Consider the following 22,975-nt stretch of genomic DNA (forward strand, 5'->3'; position numbering starts at 1 on the left):
CTTTGCCCAGAAGTAGCAGTTCTGAGCTGAAAGATGACAGCTTGGTGCTGCCATAGGAATGTAGGCCTCTTTTTGCCAGTTTTCCTGTTTTCTGGCTTCCTGCACGTATATCAGCTCCTATGTAGCAGGCTGACTGCCAGAGGCCAGTGTTTGTTTTCCTCTTTAGCAAGGTATTTGGCTGGAGAAGTTACTACAGAGCAACAAATAGTTTTGAATCACAAGTCACATTTTATTCCTCTAAGGAAGTGGGCATCATGGGTTTATTTAAAGAAGTCTTCATTGTTTCTATGTTTGTTGTTATAGAAAAGTAATTATCAAACAGAGTTCTTGTGCCTCTCAGCCTGGCCAGCTGGCACTGTAGAAGGTAGCTGCTCCATGGATGGGTATTTCTGATCTGTTTTGTTCTGTGGAGTGAGAATTAGAATTGCTTTAATGACCAGTAAACACATTAGTCACGTAACTTCATGTGATATGGTGTCCCAAGTGCACTTGATCTCATCTTGGACATGATGAGGGTTTTGCTGCAACAGAAGTCTTCCCTTCACCTTCTTCTGAGGTGACCCTGGTCTTCCCAAAGTATCTGCAAATCATTTGGGCCTCCAAAGGTCCTAAGAGCAATGCAGCACCCTGACGTCTCGAAAGTATTTATGGTTAGATACAGGCATCCTGATGGGCCCCAACGAGACAGGTACCACAGGTCGCATGGAGGGAGGTGCGCCTTGACGTGGTAACCATCATCGCCACGGCCATCTGGTTGTCCTGCCTTCACAGGCTCATCTTCTGCCCCATGTGGGATGGGGAGGGAATGGGACCAGTTGGTGCGGCTTGGGACCAGCTGCTGAACAGTTCCAGCACCACCTTGCTGCAAGTGGAGTTTGTCCAATGGGGTAAGGAACTGGTACAGCATGACTAACAGGCACAAGGAGGCTAATGCATGTTATGCTTGGACACTTTTTGGTCCTTCAGTCAAGATCAATGTTTAGTCCATTATGGTGATGGCCAGTGGGCTCCTGTTTTTTTTTTTTTTTTTTCCTTTTTGCCCCCCCCCCTCCCCCCCTCCATCTCTTCCTTACCCTAGAGAGAACCAGGTTGGTGAAGGCCATTCAACTTAAACTGAAATGTGTAGGTCGGGCGTACTTCCAGGGATCAATTCTCTTGACTCTCCAAGCTGAGAGTCTGTGTGGGACCAACACTGTGACATTTAGTTTGAACCTGAGCCTGTCTAGCAGACATTGAGACTGGAGGTTGTAGGAAGAGTTAGCCCCATAACTCTTCATGGGGCTTTTCTACCCAAGGAAAGATCTCAGTGTGGAATATACAATTTTTAAAAAAATGTTTGTACCTTTTCTTCTTATGCTTGTTCTGTGCTGGTCATGCTTCTGGCCAGTCTTGTGTTGGAGTACGTCCCTGGTCTTGTCTGATGGTCAGCTCCATCTCAAGTGGACGTGAATACAGATGCCTACACGTGACTGTGTGTTACCTGAATTCTCTATGCATGCTGACATGAATCTGGAGAATTTCTAAAAGTGTTTGATTGCTGTACTGGTTTGCTAGTGAATCGTTGCTCAGATGTAGAAAACATGTCTGTACTCATTGTCGATCCCAGTTCTGTACCTTGTTTTCTAACCACTCCTGCCTTGCATACCTCTCTCACCCTTTAGGGGAAAAAAACTTGTGTTGACTCAGTGAAAAGAACCAGGACAAGTTTGATAATCAAGAAGGTTGTGAAAGTCCTTTTGCATGAGATATAAATAATTACACACATCTAGCTACTGTTTCCACGTGTAGTTTCCCAACAGCATGCACAAATACCATGTTTCTGGGCTTGCAAGGCCCAGGAGTGAGAGTACGTTCTTGTGTCTGAAATCCACCTCTACATCAGTCTCCTGGGTGAGTGAATTAGCAAAATGCAGCTCGTTGCTCCTTGTTGGGGTGGGTGCTGTGTCAGATCTGACTAAGGTAGAGCAGATCCAATGCAGCCCCAGCAGCTACAACTGCCCTCGTCCCTGCCAAAGCCTCAGACAGTCCCGGGGCATGCCTGCAGCAATGCGACAGACACATCGAGTTGGTGCTGGCTGGGAATACAGGCCTGGTGCCATCTGAGGCTTTTATTCCATCTTTAATCTTTCAACTCTTCTTGCTTTGATGTTGACGTTCACCTGAAACTCTTAGGATGCACTGGGAAGTGGTCAAAACTGCTGATTTTTTTTTAAAAAAAAGGTTTTTGGAAGGAAAGGTAAACTATTTGATACTGAGATTTATGCTAGGGGAAACTGTCTTTCATTTGGGGGGAAAAATGTTTTGTACGCATCTTAAAACAGGCGTTGCCCAGAGGTAAGCAGGAGCTGAGTGCCATTGTGAGAACTGGAGGGTGCAGACTGCTTGCTGCTGCTCTGGGGCATGCTTCAGTAACCCCGTATCGGAGCTGGCAGAGTCAAGGATGTTCTTGTAACTGGGTGAGTCATAAGGCAGCTATTTCCAGCATGGTTGGTTCTTGTAACATGGGCTGGTATTGCCGTGGTGATAGAAAGATGTGCTGGCCAGCAGCGCTGAGTCAGCATCTCAGCCCCAGAACTCAGGAATGTGCCCAGTTTCCATAGAGGAACATGAGCTATAAATAGGCTTTGCTTAAAACCAAACCAAAATGACAGCGACAACAAAACCCCTCCTTGATGGAAAATGCTGCTTGTTTCAGGGAGGCCGTATTTGAAGGACAGGAGAGGTTTTTCTCACCAGTTGTAAGCTGGGATGAGATTTGTTGAAGCCATTTCTATGGCTAAAAACCCAAAGCACAAGGAGCAAGGTGAACTTCTCTTGGTTTTCTTGATCAGAGCCAGTTCCGTATTTCTAGAGGGGCAAGTGCTTTTAATTGCCACAGACGGTTGAATGCCAGCTTGGATGATCTTAGAGGTCTTTTCCAATCTAAATGATTCTGTAATTCTATAATCTATTTAAGAGCACACCTGTATCTCTCAGAGACAGCACACTTGGTGCCACTGCACTGCAATTCTCTCTCCTGATTCCTCGAGTGATATTCGGTCATTCCTAGCGATGGTTTTAAGCCTGGCTTTAATCAGCACTCCCCAGAGTTATGCTTGCGAGTGCTGGAAACAAAGGCTTACAACTGTGGTCAAGCAGGAGAGCAAAATATAAAGCCTGCAGCAGCTGTCACTGCTGGCTGGAGACAAAGGAATGCTGCTGGCATCCCCTACGCTCCTGCTGGAAATGATAGCACGAGCTTTGTATTTGAGATCTGCGGCTGCAGATAGCCAGAGACAATTTCATTAATAACAATCTGGTCAGATAATGGAACTAGATCTGATGGGGAAGGTTTTTAAAGACTTCTGTGGAAAACCACTGGCTTTATTTAATAAGAATTGTTGGTAGAAGAGGCTTCAGAGAACTCCAGGTGTGGACTCCTTTTGTCAAAATGAGAAAGCTCTGGCTTTCAAAGTGTCCCTGATTTTTATTTTTATTTTTCCCCAAGTGAAAGTCTCTTAAGTCTACATTTTATTTTTTAAAAAGATAAAAACAGATCTGTGGACTGCATGGATGATAACTTGCCTTGTCCACATCCAGGAAGGATGTCTCAGAGCTGAAGTGCAGAGAGGCAAATGTCAGAGCTTGGGGCTTCTGCTGCAGTCCTATGGGGTTAAGGCTGAGAACCAGCCTGGAGGTCTCAGACTGAATGTGACATTTCTTCCAGCTCTGTGCATTTCAGGAAAACTAATTGAATGGCTAGAAACAGGATCCTGATAGGAAATGCAAGCAAAAGAAAAAGATGTCCAAAAGCAAACTGTCATACCTGGCTGTCAGCAGTTTCTCACGACAGCTTTACCAGGCTAGAGTCAAAAGGAATAATGGGATTGAAACATGAATCCAAGACACACTTGGCCAAGTTGCGAAGCTCAGCTTGAGTCCCGCTCTAAATGCCCTCAATGGGTTGAACCTGAAGGTTTTAGCTCTGAGGTGGGCTCTCTATCGTCCCAGCATGGAGCAGAGCTCCTGGACTTTTCACGCACTGCTGCTGGGGTGCTGGGGTCCCCAGGCTGCATGCTCGGTGAGGAAGGTGTTCAGCAGTGCAATCTCTCAACCCTCTTTGGAGGGGAGGCACAATCATAAGCACCATCAGGGAGAAACCCCTGTTCCTACAGGATCTGGAGGCTGGAAAATCCTCCTGGCCTCAAGCACCTGTGCAAAGACCTTGTAAAGACTTGAGGCTCAAGTGGTCTTGAATGGCGAGGTGCCCACCTGGTGGGTGAGCACTTCCTTGGGATGTGGGAAATCTGATTTAATTCCCAACCTTGGACTGGCAGGGAAAGGTCTGTAATAGTGCTGGAGCCTTGGTCGCCAGCTCTCTGCCGTCTCAGCTTGCAAAGCAGGTAGGAGGCCGGCACTGAACTCATCACTCACTCATCCTTTCCATTCCCTTGGCTGCATTCTGCCCTGGTATGTATCATTCCCTGCTGCATATGGGGCTTGTTGCTCTGCCTGCCCCTGTCATGCAAACTAATTTAAACGGTGAGTTATGGGCACATCCCATCCAAAAAAGACCCGGGAGTCTGGGAAAGCAGGAAGGAACCCAACACAATAGAAGAACCTCTCCGAACAAAGGGTGATCGAGGCACCTCTTGTCCCCTGCTCCACCCTGTGCGTCCTCGCTGTATGAAGCCGACTCGTCCTCATCCCTCTGCCCGCAGTGAGTGCCACGAGCTTGGGAAAGTCCTTGAGGTCACGTAGCCAAGGAGGAGGCGAGCCGCTGAGTCGGAAGATGTTGGAGGGCCTGGGAAAGAATGGGGCTTTGTTCATGCTCTGAAGCAGAAGGGGAGGGCACGGGGCTGCTGTTGGACTGCGGATTTACTTTTTCCTGGTGCAGAGGGTGAGCATGCGGCAGGGGCTGCAGCTTCAGCAAAACATCTTTGACAAAACATTTGTGGGGATTTGCTAATTGTGGATTGATTGGAAAAACATGGGGATTGTGCTGTAGGAGAGCTCCTATAGGTGGGCTGGGTAGGACACTGGTTGTTGTTTTTGTATATTTATTTTTTGTTTAATAAAAGGAGGGGGAAATCATTGCTGCTGGCTGAGGGGTAGCAGAGGACAGGCTGCATGCATCACATGCATCACATGCAGCCTGTCACACGCTCTCAGCAGCAGGCTCTGAATGGCAGGAAAAGTCCCGTTTCCCAGGGCTTCCGCCTGCCTCCTGTGGGCTCTAGCAAGTGCAGAAGTTGCGAGAGTAGAGAGACCGGCAGAACAAGGAGAAACGTAGAGGAGCTTCACTCGGCAAACAGCTATGGAAATGCATCGTAGGTGAAAAGCGATCAAAGCTGAGCACTGCCACTGCACACAGAAAAAAAAAAAAATATATATATATATCCTGTTGTTTTCAATTGCAGTTTCCTGCGTTTTAACTTTTCTTTCAACACGTGCTGCAAGAGCTTATCTCTCAATCTTTTTTTTTTTTTAAAAAAAAAGAGTGAATAACAAGTAATTGCTGTAGAAACCCCATTTACGCAGGTTTCGTAACTGTCTCTCCGGGCCCTGTGGGTGTCTCAGTTAATGAACAGGCCCAGATTTGTGTTTCGGCAGAGGAGGCGGCTGGACGTGGGAGGGAGCGGTGGGAGGGGAGAGCGGCAGCTCTGGGAGCTGCGGGTATTTCAGGACTCGGGAGCTCGGAGGAGCTGCTGCCGTAGCACTTAGCACAGGGGAGTTGTAATTGGCCGCCTTATGTGAGGTACGTTGCTCTACGCGCTGGTTATTTTTGGGTTTTGCGACCCGTGTTCGTTGGTCGGTTGTGTTCCCATTAATCCCGAGGCTCAGTTTCGCGTGTAGCGTAGGAAGGGTGTGAGATCGGCTGTAGCAGGCTGAAGGGGACTGCTGAAGGTGATGTCTTACGGATAACACTCCTGAAGCAGCGTAAAGCTTGGGAGTGTTTTCTGAAAGCAGAAGTCATACCTGTGCAGGTGGCCACAGGTGTGGAGTGCATTTTCCTGGAGTGCAAAATGCACGTGCGTGCACCCCGTGCTTCATCTGTTGGCTTGAAGGAGGTGCAACATCCTTAAGTATTTAATTCCTAGGACAGTCCTGGGCCATTAAATCCTCTTATTGCTTTCACCTTGTGTCCTCAAGAAAGAGATGCTGGAGAGCACATGCACATGGGGTCCCTTTCCTGCAGGCAGCTGCCCCGTCCCCTGTGTTGGGTCTTGCTCCTTGTTTTAGGAAGGGATTTTCCACCCGTGCCAGGCAAGCAGGCAGCCTTCCCTGGCAATGTGAGCCTGATGAAGCAAGGCTGGAAACGGTGCGTTCATGCTGGGTTTGCACAGCTTGCCTGGCGGAGTAAAGAAACCAATACCCAGCTAATTAGTCACGGGGAGAGAGGCTGATAAGCTTGCCTGGGTTTCTGCAAGGGAGGGAAGCAGTCAAAAGCTTGCAGGTGGTTTAGGTGTTAAGTGAAAAGTCTGGGTCAAAGGCCCAATTATAGGGGAATGGTAACACATTTCAGGTTTCTTAAAAGGACCAAACAACTAGGTGTTTAGAGCCAGAAGAGGAGGAGCTGCAGTTCATGGGAGGGATTGTGTTTTTAAGCTTTAGCTTGGTTTAATTTGGACCTGAACCAAAGCTGTCTCTCTTTGTCTGTGGAAATTTCCTATGGCCAGGAAGCTTCCTCGACCTTGCAGCTGCTTCCTCGACTTCACTGTGTCATTACTGCAATGACTTCAACTCCCAATAAGCTCCAAGACAAGATTTTTGAGGATTTTCAAGGAAAATAGGCAGAATTGTCTGTCAAGACCCTGCTTTCAATTCGGTAGGGCCTTTTGGAGGCAAAATATATAAGCACATTCAAGAGGGATATGATCAATTTGGGTCCATAAGCAGATTCTAGGAAGCAGTAGGGTTTGTACCCTTTGAGATCCTTAATTCAACAGCTGGTTCTTTGGGGAATACAAGGGGAATGGACCTCAGAAGAAGGCCAAGCTCACGTTTGTTGCTCTTAGTGCCAGACTAGCTGGGCCGCTGGCCTGACCTGGCTGGGCATTGTTTACATTCTTGTTGAATTGGAAGAGGCTCATGCAAAGCACTTGGGGCTCAACAAACAGGAATTTTATTGTGAAACAGTTTTGCCAGGACTTCTGACCAGCTCTTCAGGTCATCAAAAGACCTGGGCTTTGGCACTCAAAGCGCCTCAGTGAGCTGTGGCGTCTTGGAATGATGATCAGAGGTTAGGGAGAGCTGGTGACTCTGTGCAGGTCTGTCCTGCCTTCGCTGGCTTGTAATTTGTCCTCCAAGAGCACCTGAAGGCTTTGATTAACCACTGGGAACTTCCTACTGCACCGAGTCTTTGGTAAAGGCCTTGAGCTCTAGAGACAGGAGGAGGAAAAATTTGGCAGTTGCTCAGTCGGGCTTGGTGTAAATGTTCCTGGCCGGGAGACAGCTTAAGGAATCCAAAAAGAGAACGGCTGAGTGCAGGGATGACACTAATCCAGGCAAGTCTTTTTGTCTCCGTTCCTCTTCCTTTGTACGGGCTTCAGCCCTGCCCTGTTTCTGGCAGGTATTGGGGATGCCGTGCTAAAGGCTTCGTGTTTTTAGGCTTTCCTTGGGTCACTTAGTAGGGCAGATCTGGGAGGCCCTGAAAGTTGCATTTCATCGTGACACCTTGATACCTTTGAGTATTATGCCTTGAGTGTAAGCAAATGGACTCGGTGATCCTTATGGGTCCCTTCCAACTCAGGACATTCTATGATTCTATGAAATGTGTCTGAGATGAGAGGAGAGTCAGGGCAGCCCTAGGATGGATCTGGAGCCTCCTTGTGAATATCTGGTGAAGTCAGCCATCTCATAGGTGACTGCTGTAACAATTTTGTGATGGTCCCATCTTTTAGCACAGAGGAAATGAAAGCTTCTGTGGTCCTACTCAATTTCTGGAGGTCCTGAGTGGAAGGGATGGAGCAGGGTGGTGGTGTTACTATACATCGAGCTCCATCTTGTCCATGAAGCAGTTGTACCATCAGCTCTCCTGTTGTCCCAAGGGACACTGCTGTGATACACTTTGTGCCTCTGGGTTGTTTTAAAGGCTGCAATTCCAGCTCATACTCTGAGAGTGACTCAAAAGTGCTTTGATAAAGATGGTAACATATTCTGAATGTCAGATGTGTAGCACCTCTGTCATTTATATTGCTTTTTGAAGCCCATTTGCATTGGAAAAGTAGAGTTGGCATATGCGGAGTACAGGTCCAAATATAAAGGAGCTCCTGTTCCCAAAGCTGTGACACAAAATTGTACAAAATTTCCTATAATATTCTCATTCCAATGGTGAATTATTGAGTTTGCTCTTTTCATGGTCTCCTTTCCTTAGATGCCCCTAGGCAACCTGCAGCTACGTCACATCTGGCCTGGAGTTTCATCTAGCGTCTCCAAGTCATTTTGTGTTGCATATCAGTTGCAGGGTCAGAATAGCTCTGCTTCCACTTGTGAATGCTGCTTGCAAACGATAACGATAATGGGAGGTACAGGATCATAAGGGATTAAACCACTAAATAAACACTTCACCTGCATGCCTTATCATACTTGTCTCATTATTTACAGCGTTTAAATGATATCCTCTAATTGTGGCGAGAGTGATCTTCTCTAGCCTTAGCTGTCAAAAAGTAAAATGTCTTATTGGAGTTAACTGTTTAATTCTGTAGCTAGTGAACAGACAAGGCATGCCCAAAGGTCCCTTCATCTCACTTAGGCTGAATTAAATTGAGCTTCTCATGTGACTCCTATCTATGTTGGTTACAAAGAGGGTCTGAGGCAGGTAGCTCAGCGTTTGGACAGCCAAAAAGGGCAGATGGGTTTTGTCTTTTTGAGGTCAACTATAATTTTCTATTTGTTTTTATTGGCCTTCAGAGGGAGCTTCCTAAGGAAGAGAAACAAACTTCCAGTTTGGATTTGGGGAAGAAAGAAAAAAAAATGTTGGGTCCGTTAATGTTTGTGTAAAGCTTTTGCATTCCCTGTTTTTAGGGAAAAAAAATATATATATAAAAATGAGTGAGCATGCTTATCTGAGCTTCCTGTTTTTCCTGTTTTGAAGATTGAAAAAGACAAAAGTCTGGGCGGGGGGGGAGGGGGGCACAACTTCTTCTTGGGCTGAAAAATGAATTACTAACATTTCTGCAGAGAGTACTGCTATCTTGTTTGACCCTCCTTAAGCTCCTGGCTGCACGCTGTTATCCTAAATCTGCTGAGATTTTAACTTGGTTCATGTTTTTACTACCTTGCATTGTTTCATCTCTTATTGCCTGAGGTCCTACCATGGAGGCAACCAACAAATGGTTTTATGGCTGATGCGTAAAATCAGCAGTCTCAAGTCAGGCTACCTCACCTCTGATAAAGCAGAACATCGTGTCTGGAGAAGTACAACACAAAAAACTGGAAAGGGCTGTGGTAGTACTTCCTCCATATGTGCTCACCTCCTCAGGGACTTCCTGGGCTGGAGTTGATGTCTTTGTTTTTATTAGCTTTTAATTGATTTTTTTCCTCCATGGACTTGTCCAGCTGCTTTTGAATGCACGTATAAGACACTCATAGCAACAACAGACTCTTGTGGCAGTGAGTTCCACAGTTTAATTAGAGGTGGTGAGCGAGGTAGGACATCCTGCTGGTTCTCCTGAGCTGGCCCCATTGCTTGAGGGCAGAGGAGGTTGTGCTGTGGTCCTAACGTATCTTGTGTGGCCTCAGCTCTGTGACAACCTGGACCACTAGCTTGAGGATCTCGTCCTTGGGGAGAGTCTTGGTGGGTCTGTTCATTTTCTTGTGTTTTCAAATAATGTCATGAACAGTGTCTACCTTCTCTTATTGTTATTCTGCTCAACAGTTTCCCCTAGTTAAGAAAAGTTTGAACCAGACCCTCTAGTTCCTTCGCACCCAGACTTCTGCTGGCATCTGCACATTCCCTGTATTCTGGGCTAAAGTCTAATCTAAATAACTACTACCTCTTTTGTTCTCCCCCTCTGTTCAATGCTAAGGGCTGTCCTGGGATTTGGGGTTGTATTGTCTTTCTGCCCTATTTATTCCCAATTATTTCTTGCACATTGTGTGTTTTTGGGGGCTATGAGGTGGCTCCAGTAAGTTGGTTGCTAATTCATCCTGGGGCTTGACGAGAGAGTCTGAACGGGAGCATTCACTCCAGAGTGTTGGTGTTGTTAAACAAAGCTTGGAACTGTTTTTTCGCATGACAAAATGGTCTTTGTGCTGGCCTGAATGCAGACTCAGCTGGAGCATGACACGTGAGGGGAGATGTCGTTTGGAAATATAATTAGCTGCATGAGGAACTTGGTCCTTAGAGAAAAGTAGTAAAGGTTAGGATTGAGAGAGGAGCAGTGTCTCAGCACGGGACACCAGAGTTTGCTCCCATGGCCCAAGGAGCTCCTGAATTTATGGACTCTGAGCTGGCGCTGCTAATGAAGAAGGATATCCCAGTCTGCTTGTGGGCATGTTTATATGCCAGTGCATTAAATAAACCTGGGGAACTGATTTAGGCTAAAAACTTATGTGGCAGAGAAGGCTAGGTCCAAGTTAAAACAAAGTTTTCCTTCATTCTCCCCACGTTAAGATGAACCCGTATGGTTCCATTTTTTCCCCTTTAAAAAAATATTTTTTTTTTGGTCATGATGACACAGGCGTTCAGCTGAATAAAGGGAGGAAACATACTTAGGTCTATGTTCATTTCAGTTTAAGGTCCCTATATTTATCTCAAAGCATCACTGTGATGTGACAGAAAGCGTTGATCTGTAAGAACTCAATCTGACAAATTTAATGGCAGATTTTGTGCAGAACTCTATGGTATTCTACTCTGTGATGTGCATGCTTTAGAGCTATACACTGCATGGGGAAAAGTATAATGGTCGTGCAAAGGAAAAGTGAGTTGTTAACAGTGGGGGAGGAATTGTGTGTCCTGGGCTCCTAGAAGACAGGGTGGTTTGAAAGCCCCAGCAAGCTTTTTGCTTTCAAATGCTTCAGGCTGCAACCTGCTGCTAAGTGGAAGGGCATTTACCAGTCCAAGTGTAAGTGCTCATGCTCTATATTGCATCCTCAGAGGGATTTAGTAGCTTTAGTGAGAAGCAACACCATTACCAGCATGAGAGAAAGTGAACTACAGACTGAAAGGTGGTATCTAGAGAAGAGTTTAGGGTTTTCTCTGATGGAGAAGTATCTTTAGTACCTCTTGGCTTCAATTTAGGCTGCTTTTATTTTCTTCTGGACTACAGCTTGAATTATTGCAGCTTTATACTTGGACATGCTCTGTAGCAGGATGGTACGTCTTGAGCTACATGGCAATAACTTGACTGCCTCTCAAAGGACAAGAAAGGGAAAATTTGGCCTGTTTGAGGACTGGACGTGACAAAGCGTCGGATAGGCATTGTTTCTGAGGCTGTTGATAGTAAAAAGATCAGGAACTGAAAGGATGGAAGAGGTTGGAAGGGCTTCAGTGGTGCAATGTCCCGTAGGACAGCCGATGCAGGGAAAGGGAAGAGATCACTTGGAGGGACTAAAGCAAATGTGGTCATGGCTTTTACATCCCAAGAAGTTCAGTATTATGATGTCCTGAGTGCTCCCTAAATCTGGCATTGTTCTTGCAATGTTTCTCCTGTCTGAGAAGTCTTTGTTTTAATGGAGTGTTTTTATGGACTGATAATATTAACTTTAATGTAGAAGGGGATTCACAAGAGGAAGATGGAAAATGAACAGTCCCTGTGTGAAGATCCAGTTTGTTCCTTACTGTAGAGGAGGTGATTGGATTGTCTGGCTGGATGTGTTTCCAGGAGAAACTTTGTGCCATGTCTCACGTTAAGGGGCTTTCCAGACATCTTCATGGCGGAACAGCTGCTTCGGAGCTACAGACCCCACAGAGCTGAAAACAAAGCTCAGCAGTTCACCAAAATGTCTTTTTTGCTTGGTTTCCTAACCGTTCCACCAGTTTCCTCCAACTGGGTGTAACTTCCTGTTGTGGCTCCTCGAGAGATGTGCTTTGCTGTCACAATGTGCAGTTTTGGACAGACCCTGCTGAGGACAAATGCTCCTCCAGATGATCCAGGCTGCTCAGTCTGTTGGATGCTTGGGAACTGCTTATGCTCGTATTAGCTTCTCCATCGCCCTTTGTTCTGCCCCCGTTGTCATGCATGGCAAACAGGCCAAGAACATGACAGGCCTCAGACATCCAGAGACTCCCACAGATGCTGTTTCTCAAAGCCTTTCTTGTTTCTGAGTGAATACTGCTGCTTGTGTTCCTTCTCTAACTGCAGACATGGCTCTCCTGTACCTTCATTTAGGCAGAGGGAACAAAAACCTCTTCTATTTTGGAAAATGTTCTCCTAGAGAGATCTCACCGTTCTTCATAGGAGCCTGAAGCAGGTAGGTGGCTGTGTTTTGCCAGTGGGAGTCTCCATCCTAGCAGGCCCTACGGAGACTTTTGGGGATCTTCATCCTAACAGGAAACTTTCTGATTTTTGCACGTAAAACCAGCGGCTGTCATGCCGTGCACAGCGGGTGGACCCTTCCTTGGGGGCACACATCTTGCAGTTCTGGCTGAGGGGTGCACTGTCTTTAGTGGTCCTGACACCCCACCAACAGCAAAGCCGTGTGTGAAGATCAGAATAAAACCTCCTGAATGGGCTTCACAGGAGCTCTGCTCAAGCTTGCCCTGCCCTTCCTCGAACACAGAATTACAAAAACCCAGGCAGAGGGAAGGAAGACTGTGACAGCCGGGTCCCAACACCCAGCACCACTGCACTTGTTCAGTTTTCAGGTGTGCAGACGTGCAATGTGACCTCTGCACGCCCCAGACCATCCTGATTGTTTCCTTTGCGCCCTGTGGCTGAGTCAACGTTGGTTTTGTTCACAAGGTGACGAGCTTCAAATCCCCTCTGCCTGACTGAGCTGGAATACGTGTGCAAGTGCTGTTTTACAGAGTTGATGGGGAAAGCCTGGAAATGATGTCTGAGACTTGTGCTTACCTTATTGGGTGAGGGGATGTGGCAATTTAGGTCTTTCTGTGGTGCCAGAAGGGCTGTTTTGAAATGTGACTGGTGCTAGTCATTCAGCAAATGAGCCTAAACTGTTGTGTTAGGGCTGGAACTAGCCCACAAGTTTCCTTGGAAGGGCAAGAACATGATTACTTAAAAAAAATAATAATAGTAATCACGACCGCCACCAAAAAAAGCACAAAACCCACCAGCACCACCAAAAAGAACACACCAAACACTTTTTGCACCAAAAAGAACAACACACCATGTTAACTCTGTACCGGGTTATAATAGAAAAGACGGTCCACAAGCTTCTGTTTCTTGCAGTTAGCTTGGGTGTCTATACAGTGCTGCTGTTGCAGGGATTTCTCAGCCCATGTACTGCACCACAGGGATGCTTTGGGGATGTCCCAGTAAAGTCTGAGCTTGGGACTTCATGGGTGATCGGCTATGGGATCTGCAGGTGGTCTGAGAGGAGAAGCTCATGGTTGGAAGGAGCAATACATCCAGCCCAGTAGGTTCCCCCAGACACCTGGTAGGGCCCCTCTGGTCCTTCCAGTGCGGAAACAATCAGATTAGCCTTAGGTTGTGGCAGTGATATTCCTTTGGTGTTGCATGTATGATCCTCAGCCCCCTGGTCATGGCCTATCCTGGCTGGTGGAGCAAAGCCGTGGGTATCTGCACCCCTACTTTGAGCCACGCAATTTTCATTTTTTCATTAAGCCACCTGTATGTGATGGTTGGGTGATTTCTCTGCCTGTTTTGGTAGGAGACGAGTTTGGGAAAGTCTTTCCGAGTCTGGCACCTAACATCTATTCTTTTTGTTCAGCCTGGATTAAAACCTATTCTTGCAGAACTAAAGGACCAGATGCGCCCCTCTTACAGCAGTGATCCTCCCTCCCTCTCCAAAAAAAAAAAAAAGAGAGAGAGAGAGAAAGCAGTCAGGCATAAAAAAAATATGAAAACCCACCAGACAGTTACTCAGTGATTGCAATACCACCCCCACTGCCTGCCTGCTGTTCTGCTGAAGCATCTGAAAGCGCAATGCTGTCACATATCCAACCTGATTCTTTTTCCCTGATTAAGCAAGCTACTCACACTTAGAAATTCGCAACAAGCTTGAACACTCTCGAGTACCTTTGAGAAACAACTTTATCTTTGTGTCTACAAGACAGGGTGATTAGCGGTGGTGGAAAATAAACTTCGCTATCTGCCCTGTCCTCCTGGTGCTGTGGGGTGAGGGCTGTCTGGCTGCTGCTTTGTTTTGCTTTTTTCCTGGTTCAATTGCTCTCTCTGGGAGGGGCGAGGAGGAGTCTGGATTCCAGCATTTTGACCTGGTTGCATGCACAGAGCTTTCCTCTGGGACAATTCAGCAATGCTGCTGCAAAAAATAGCCTTATGGTCACGTGGAGCTTGATGTATGAAAATTCGCATACTAATAAGATTATGGAATTTTTTAATGCTTCCCATTTTTCAGACAAATGAAATTTAAGAGGCAGTGGTTACAAAGGAGAAAATACTGTCGTTCATCTATGTAATATGTAGTCGTGTTTGGACCTGAGCAACCACTTAAAACCGGGCCACTTAACCATCCAAATTGCAAAATGTCCCTTATTCCATGGTGCTGTATCACCCCTAACTCTGGGCTGACAAGGAAAGGGAGCTCCTGAGCAGGGTTTGGTGAGTTTAGGGAGTTCAAATGCTTGTGTAGCAATGAACCCAGCCTCCAAGAAGCTTAAAAAGGAGACACTCCCACCTAAGCTAGTCACCCAGGGAAAACTTTTATAACCCATGATGAGATGTTCAAGGTATTTCTTCCCATGAAGTGTAAATAGTAGGCTTAGGCTTAGATGTCTGACTTCTGGACAACTCAACACGAGGAGAATGAGTCTTGTCTGCTGTCTACAGAAATCAAGGTAGAGGCTTAGGATGCCTTAGAATATCTTGCCAGCGGACAGCCTGAGTTTAGCTCTTGCTGGGGATGGTGCAAATATGCTAGTTACATCTCTATTAGTAAATAAATTAGGTCTGGCTCCATAGCCAAGTGGTTACGGCATGACCTATGAACAGCTGAGCTCTCCTCACCTCCCCAACCTGCGTGGCTACGTGCAAGCTGCCTGTTTGAAAAGGTCCCTTGGCCACGTCTGAGCATCGTCTGGGACTGCACTAGTTGGCACACATCAGAACTGTGCCAAAGTCTGCCACCAATTTAGCAATCTTCGCAGCATGATGCCAACACTCATTCGCTTGCTGTTGTGGGTGTAACCTTTTGAGCCTGCACTCCAGCCAAGCCAAGGATAAAAGTGGACAGACCATATGCAGCGCCTTCATTTTGCTGTTTTGCTTCACAAAGCTGAATGAGTCTGAGTTGTGTGTTGTTTCTCTCGGTTACTATCAGCTGGTTCCGCCCATAGTATTTTCACCACCTGGGCTTTTTCCAGATTAGTCTCTCATGACGTGCTATTAGCTGGCTGGTACGCACTTCCTCTGATACATTTCTTTTGGGAGGTGAGGCTAGGAAGGAGGAAGCTACTGAAGCTACTGGAGTGTGCTCACATGGGTTTGTTGATTTTTTTGTTTCTTTCTTTTTTTCTCAGCACTTCAGTTGAAGTGCTGCCCACTTCCACTTTAGGCAAGCTGTCCCTGTTGACGCTGGAGTTGTGACATAAGACCAGGAGTGCAGCGTCCTGCTCAGAAAGGAGTAACGCCAGACTTCTGTTCCTCCAGAGGGCTGGACGCTTCGCAATGGCTGGCAGGGCTTTGCAGCTCCGTACGATAGCTTACGATGCCAAAAGGTGCAGGCTGAGGCACGCAGGCAGAAAACTGGTGAGAGACGGGAAGAGATGCTCTGCTTCAGCTTTTGTGTGACCTCAGGGATTTCCCTTTGGGAGACTGAATCTGGCACTAAGCAAGATTAACACACGCTGAGATGTTTAGGGCCGTCTCAGCCACATGGAGAAGTATCGTGGTCGATGTGAGAAGTTCTTCAGCTGGGGCATCAGGAAAATGGGCTGTAGTCTCAGTGGTCTTCTGTGACACCTCCTCATCTCTCTTGAGTTGTCGGGTTTCTGTTTCCTCTTCTAATATTTGTAAATGCTTTTTGAGGACAGCAATTACATCTGCGGGTGAATGCTGCTGAGAGGAGGGAAGGCTGAATGTTTGCAACGAGCACCGAAGCCATCAGTAGATGGATAGCCTTGCAGGGGCTTCACGTGTGCCTTTTGTGTTGTGTCCAGGACATGTGCGCAGCTGAAGCTACGGCATCGTTGCTCCATGCGGAAGAAAACTTCTCGGCGTGCCTGGCACGGATAGATGCCCTCATCTTCAAGCCTCTGCTCCAGGCAGGTAGGTTGGAGAAGACTAGCTCTTTGCCTCTAGTTCTTGCCTTGGGTCACTGGCACACCTATGAAGGGAGTTATACTCGAAACCCGATGGCTGAGGGCTTGCTGGGGGCAACCTTTCATGCAAGGCGAGGACTGTGATCCCTGTTGGTTTTAGAGGTTAATCCAATTTCTGAGCAGTGTAATTTCCAAGGCCTGTTTCCAGCATGACACGGAAATCCCAAATGCTTCTCGCATATGTATAACCCCTGAACTGTGCCCGTTCTGCCTCCCTGCTCTTGGTCTGTGCTCATGCCCATCTTTGAAGGTGAAACTTGTGGGTGCAGGTTCTAAGCTGGCAGTAAATCAGAGCAGCTCCACTGAAATAACAAATCCATAAATATTCACAAGCCTGTCTGGCCAAAAGTGGTGAGACTGGATTAGGCCCGTAGGCTGTTTCCCTCCTATGCCATCTTTCCTTTTTGGTCTGTCCTCCGAGGAGACTGGGAGCAGCCCTTTGGGCCAGGGGCAAAAACTCCCCCAGTTTTCCTCCGATGCTTGTGTCTGAGCTGGGTCTGAGCCCTGCAGGCTGCTGTGACCACATGCCCCATGAGAATGGAGAGGAGAAGGCCTTAGCATGGATAACCCATTCAATTACCGACAGGGGCCCAACCCTAAATAATCATCATCTCCTTCCTCGCTGGAATTATTTTCCTATAAGAATATATGTACTTTACACTGACAAATTGGGCTGAGTACTAGGTGCAGGCAATGTCTTGCACAAGATTTCCTGGATTTAATGCTTTTTGATGGCCTTTTCTCCCCTCTCTCTTTCCCCTAAAGAGCCTAGTGACCAGAAAGGAAAGGAGAACTTTAAGCTCTTCCTGCTCCTGAATGATCGATTTCAAGCTCTCTGGAACCTAACAGAAGAGAATTACCGGATAGTGAAGCAAAAATGCAGCACTTCGGAGTCATTCTGCATCCAGGATATTTACATTGTCTGGAAAGGAGACCTGTTTCTAAGCCTCTACATCCAGTAAGTACAGAAGAATTTCGGAGTAAGAATGAAGTACTGAATTTATCAAATACCTCTACCAGACATGGTAAGTTAGCGCAAAAGGGATGCATTTAATATATGTGATGCTGTTCAGTCATCAGGTCAGAGAAGGAGCTGCATTCAGTATCTTTGCAGACCATCTAATAAGTAGCCTTTCTTGTATCTGTGACTTGGCTTTTAAGAGGCAGGATTTTTCTTGCAAGTACACATATATATTTTTAAATGCACCTTGCAAATGGAAAGAAGACCAACAGGAAAACTTGTGCCTGGGGACTTCTGAGAGCAAAGGCTGAGTTGTCATGGGAATGGAAAGGTGTATACAGGAAGGTTTAAAGGACTAATAGGGACGAGGAGAGAAAGATGTCACCAGACACAGTTCATATTACCTCTTTGTGCCATGTTTATTTGGTTTTGGCTAGGGATATGATAGCAAGTGATGGAGGCAGCATGATATGAAAAACATAATGCCCCATAGCTCTTTCTACAATTAATTACATGTCTGTTCCCCATCTGTCTGCAATGCAAAGTAAATGTTTGCCAAAGTCGCTGGAGTGTGTGTAACCTGTGTGTTGATGTCCTACCATGACAAATAGGCTGTGGGCACCTGAGGTGACGTAAAGATCAGACGATGTTTGGTCCTTCATTCATCCCAACAATGGCCAAGCTCTGCCTAGATGGGCTTGTACCATCTGGGAGGTTTGGCACCCACGAAGGACTGGGAGATGGCCTTTCTGGTTCTTGGAGATAGTTGTTCATCTAGTCTCGGTTTTGCTTATGGGTACACAGACGGAGGAGGAGGAAGGGCTACTTTTTGTTTTGTTTTTACTTGGACAGCATCGTTTTGGGAAGTGATGCACTACAAACTTTGCCTTTATGTGAACAGGCTTTGGAGCAGAGTATGTTCGTTTGGAGGCTGATTCAGTGAATTAGAATTGGTTTGTCTTAAAAAGGCACAAAAGAGATGAAAACTTGTGTTGAGGTTTCAGCTGGTGAAAAGGAAGAGCTTATCTGAAGACCCCTTTTCCCCTCGTTTTGAAATTAAGCCTGTTTTTGTTGGATGTCATGCAAAAAAAAAGCTGGTTCCTCCCCACCGCTGCTGACTCACTCTGTGCAAACTTAATGCTATAATGTCTCATCCTTTCTGCAGTGATATAGGAGTAAACAAAGCCCCTGCTTAGGGTTCTGAAAATCAGCAGTAAATACTGAAAATGTAATCAATGATCATTAGCCTGGACGGAATATCTGATTTATCTGAAATCACTACTGGAAGAAAACATGGTATTTGCTGACAAAATATAACTCGATCTCCCTCTAGTGTGAGTTCAGATACATTGACGTGGACACTTTGACAAGCATTTGCCATCAGTAATACAGGCCTGATATATTTACTTCGAGCAGCAGAAATTCATACATCTGAAGTTGATCTCTGACGGTCGGCCTTTGTAGATTTCATTTCCAAGGCTTTTTGCACAACTTATGCTTGTGCTAAAAGCTGCAAAGACTTAAAGCTCCTGAGACAACTCTAGTGCAAAGTCAATGAGAAATTTAAAGCACTGAGGACAAAAAGGGTGCAAGCCAAGGTGGGAAGTCCAGTAGCTGTGTCTGCCTCCCTTGGAAATGTGGACCTGACACATTTTCAAACGATCTCCTTCCTTCTGTCACTTAACCTCATAGCTAATATGCATCTCTAACTCAACTCGTGTTTGTGTGTTTGTGTTTTATTTACCAACAGATATTTCGTCACTTTTGCCAACTACGTTGTAGTCCATGGCTTCGAACATGCCACAAAGAGCAAAAGGTCAGTGAAAAATGTGTATTTTAAGGGCTGATAGGAACACAGCGATACTGTAAGTGTTAAGACACTAAACGAGAGTGAACAGCACTGCACCTTTTGGTGATCGATCTCTGTGTCGTGGTCCAGCTGTCTCTCCTCTGAACTGACCAGAGTGGCTGCTCCTGCAGGCTTCTGAGACCACAGCAGCTGCTGAAAGGCTTCCCCTGCTGATCTCCCTCCGTCTCCTTTGTAGTAGGCACAATCCAGACATTTGGGGGAGAGGAATCCAATAAATTTGGGAGTTCAGGGAAGGAGTGGGATCTGAAAAAGCATTTTGTGGGAATCTGGCAGGGAGTTTCCACTGCTTGTTCCGGATATTGTCAGAGTCTCATGGAAAATAGCAAATGAAAGCATGAGAGCAGGGCATGAGAAGATTTATAATCACTATATCTGAGTCATTCGGTGCACAAACCATCATGGAAGTTATGCCATATTCCGTGCATCTGTGGGTGTGATTTGTATTTGCAAGAACAGCTGGGCCAGAGACAGAACAAATGAAGCTTTTTTCCTCATTGTCTTATTTTGGTGTGTTTGGTGTGCAAACATTTGCACTATGTTATCTCCTGCTCTTTGAAGTCTTTTAATATCTTTTCTGGGAGTGAGGTAGCCTATAGTGCTTGGAAGGCAGAGTAGCAGCAGTTTGCAGAAGGACTAGTTGATGGGCCTTTCTCTTAATTCGCCACCTTGCAGTGAAGCCTGGAAGCACCATAAGACAGTGCTGAAACAATTCCTCACGGACTTCACCTCTGAGACCTCCATGTCACTGGCCTTATACACTGTCCTCCACAAACCGATCCGGGACCACATCGAGCAATATATACTGCTCCTCACCAAGCTGAACGAGGTTCTCAAAGAGGTAGGGGCCTTTGTGTGATGTTAACATGAGCCAGATAAGTAACATCTTATGGAGAACTTATGGGGCTTTGTGGTGGTGGGAGGGAATCCAAAGCAGGCTGGAAAATGCTTTCCAGTGGACAACCAAGGTGGTGTTAACCAGCACTGGTGGAGCACAGTCCACCCGAAGATCTCAAAGCAATGAGCAGTGGGTCCTCCAGCATAGTCTGAGCTACTTGTCATAGAGAGGAGCTGCAAAGGGTCAAATAACTGACCTAAGGCTGCACACTTCTGCTGGTGGCGTGGATGATGTTAGAGCTGGGAAGGTTTGGAGGATTAACCTTCATTAGTCCTTTGAATTCAGAGCTGCTGAGGGTTTTGGTTAGCTGTAGCCTGATGCCGTGCATACCCATGCCTGAAGCATTGATCAAGTCCTGCCTTCCTTTATCAGGGCTCTGAAAAGGATGTGATTACCAGTGCTGTCAAGGAATATGTGAAGCTGGAGTCCTTCATCAGCCAAGTCCTGGATGAAGCTTGTTTTACCAAGACCTTATGGAAATCCTTGGGCTACAAATTCACAGTGAGTCACAGATACAGTGTGTATATTGGCAAGGGGATCCTTGGGAGGTCTGCTTGCCCATGGAGAAAATTTGATATGGATCAGGCATCTGGAGCTTCATTTGGAAACCAGCAGGGCAGTGTGGAAACCTTGAAGAAACATTATAGTCACTAGCTGCTTTAGAAGTTGAACCCTGTGTCCAGTTCTGCTGTCACTGTCAGCTTGTGCCAAGAGGCATCTGGCCTCTGCAGGAACTGTTGGTTTGAGTTGGATGTCCTCTTCCAACTGTGATGTTTCCTGATGCTCTTGGTCCATAACCTTCACCTTTGTGGTGCTTTTTGCAGGACATGCTGTGTGTTCCTGAAAGGAGGCTGCTGGAGGATAGCAGAAATCTTCCCATCTCTGCCAGCACTAATCGATCAGACAGGATCTTGCTCTTTGATGACGTCCTTGTCTTAATTCAGGTGAATTTTCCAGCCTTTCAGGGGGATTGGAAGGGCAGCACAGATGAACGACACTAAAATTCATATTCTTGTAATGTTGAAACTGCAGCAGAGCTTGGCTATTTGCAAAACCTTATCTTTGATCCACGCACCTGTAGTTTGCAGTGGAGAGTAAGAGAAGAAAGCCTAGTGATGTAAGAATAGAGGAGCATCCACACATCTTCTTCCGTGGTAATTGTGTACTATCTAACTGTCACAGACACTTTTTTAATAACCCAAGCCCATGCCTGCACGTGGATCTGTTGATTTTTGTCCTTGGTCACTCAAAGGGGTTCTGATGGGTCAAAAATCTCACACTGTAAACACTTGAGCATAGGACTAAATACGATGTTTCGTGGCTCACCCTGCTAGTGGCATGTGTGCAGAAGTTGTAGGCATTCTTGGGGCTTTTTCAGGGATTTGGGGCCAGGGTGTGGAGCAGACAGGGAGTGTCTGCAGCCATGGATGAACACACAGCGTTTGTTCAAAGCTGTTCTGCAGCATGTTAACGAAGTCCAGCTTGGCTTGATCTGACTGACGGCACCTGTAATCTAGTCTGGCTCTCCTCACACGCACCTCGCTCTGCTTTCCCTTTAGTGATGTGCCAGTGCCCCAGGTGCCTAAACATGACTGCCATGTGAGCTGATGCATCCCACAGCCTCCTTCAAACACGGGCCCTTGTGATAACGCCGAGCAGCTCGGCTGTCAGGGCCTAGGCCTCAGGAAATGGGGTAGCAATTATCTTGTTCAGCTTCATGTAGCAGGTTTCTTAGTGCTGCAGTGATCTCGCTGTGAGCAAATCCCCCCGGGCTCCCTTTGCAGTCAGGGGAGAGGAACACGCGCTGCCTGGGCGCGGTTCATCTGGCCTGTTTTAGGTGCCAAAACTGGGATGAGTTGAATCATGCCTCCAACTCCATTGGCCCCTGGGATGAAAGCCCAGGGTAACCATCTGATGGGGAGATATCTACATTGTAGACATCTCTGTTCAGCCAATGGTTTCCACCCACTGCGTCTCATCTGCTGCTGTGACTGTTATTGGGGCATGTGGAGACATAACTGAACTGGGATTGAACTGGTTATCTTCGGCTGCTAGCAGGGGACCGCTGATCGGGGCTCTGGTGTTGGGAATCCCAACCTTCATTTCTCCCTTTTTTCCCCAAATCTGGTGGATACATCAGTGATTATCTCATGGTGAACTCCATGGTGCCAGTACCCAACCTGGCTCGACTACATCCTACAGACAGAAGCTGTAATGTAGGCACCCAGACTTTAAACAGTGAAGGGAGGTGTAACATTTAAACAGTCTTTACCTAATATTTCAACTATTTCTTATGTTTGCTGCCTTCTTGACTAAAGTAGTAACTCTTTGAATGTCCTCCTAGGCCACTGTGTGACTTTGTCATTGAGTCCAGATCCTAGATAAGAGAGCCTTGTGTCAGGGATGATTTGGGAGTGTTTCCATACAATAGGGAAGAAACTCTACTAGAGATGAATACTGTCTAAAAGGTGTCTTGGAACAGAAGGTCTGTTACTGTTAGTGGCAGAGCCATGGATTTATGGACCACCAGCTGTAAGTGATAAACTGAGAATTTTTTTCCTTCCCCTACTTTTTTTTTTCAGTCTCTGAGATCCATCATCGTACTATGAGATAGATACATGGACTACAAAAAAAGCCAATTTACTGTGCTGTCTATCTTGCTCTGCTGTTCAATGGATTGACAAAGCAAGGGCAAAGTGTAGGGTTTATATCAACATAACATCTTCTCCCTTTTGTTCCAGGGCAACAGCTTTCAGAGCTTTGATCTGAAGCTTGTGTGGGTAGATGAAAACTGCAGGGAGAAATCAGCTCCAGGACAGTAAGTAAAAAATCTCCTCTTGGAGG

The 22,975-nt window shown here is 46.4% G+C and overlaps 1 protein-coding gene across 8 annotated transcripts in view; it reads left to right on the plus strand.

The window, feature by feature from the left end:
* The window catches only part of ALS2CL (ALS2 C-terminal like), a 66,681-nt gene that overhangs the window by 24,292 nt on the left and 19,414 nt on the right, over nt 1–22,975 (plus strand). For 3 of the 8 annotated variants that reach the window (XM_080583391.1, XM_080583392.1, XM_080583389.1), the window contains exons 2-8: nt 16,244–16,352; nt 17,171–17,363; nt 19,117–19,182; nt 19,909–20,074; nt 20,504–20,632; nt 20,956–21,075; nt 22,873–22,949. In XM_080583391.1, coding sequence (XP_080439517.1) covers nt 16,247–16,352; nt 17,171–17,363; nt 19,117–19,182; nt 19,909–20,074; nt 20,504–20,632; nt 20,956–21,075; nt 22,873–22,949 — 857 coding nt within the window. In that variant the 5' untranslated portion in view covers nt 16,244–16,246. Of the gene's footprint in view, nt 1–4,139; nt 4,700–4,814; nt 5,310–5,595; nt 5,738–6,836; nt 7,488–15,625; nt 15,834–16,243; nt 16,353–17,170; nt 17,364–19,116; nt 19,183–19,908; nt 20,075–20,503; nt 20,633–20,955; nt 21,076–22,872; nt 22,950–22,975 lie in introns of those variants that run through there. The other 5 variants (XM_080583394.1, XM_080583393.1, XM_080583390.1 and 2 more) reach the window with 5 other exon arrangements.

This window comes from Anser brachyrhynchus, assembly GCF_964034855.1.
Source record: "Anser brachyrhynchus genome assembly, chromosome: 2".
NCBI classification, from domain to species: Eukaryota; Metazoa; Chordata; class Aves; order Anseriformes; family Anatidae; genus Anser; species Anser brachyrhynchus.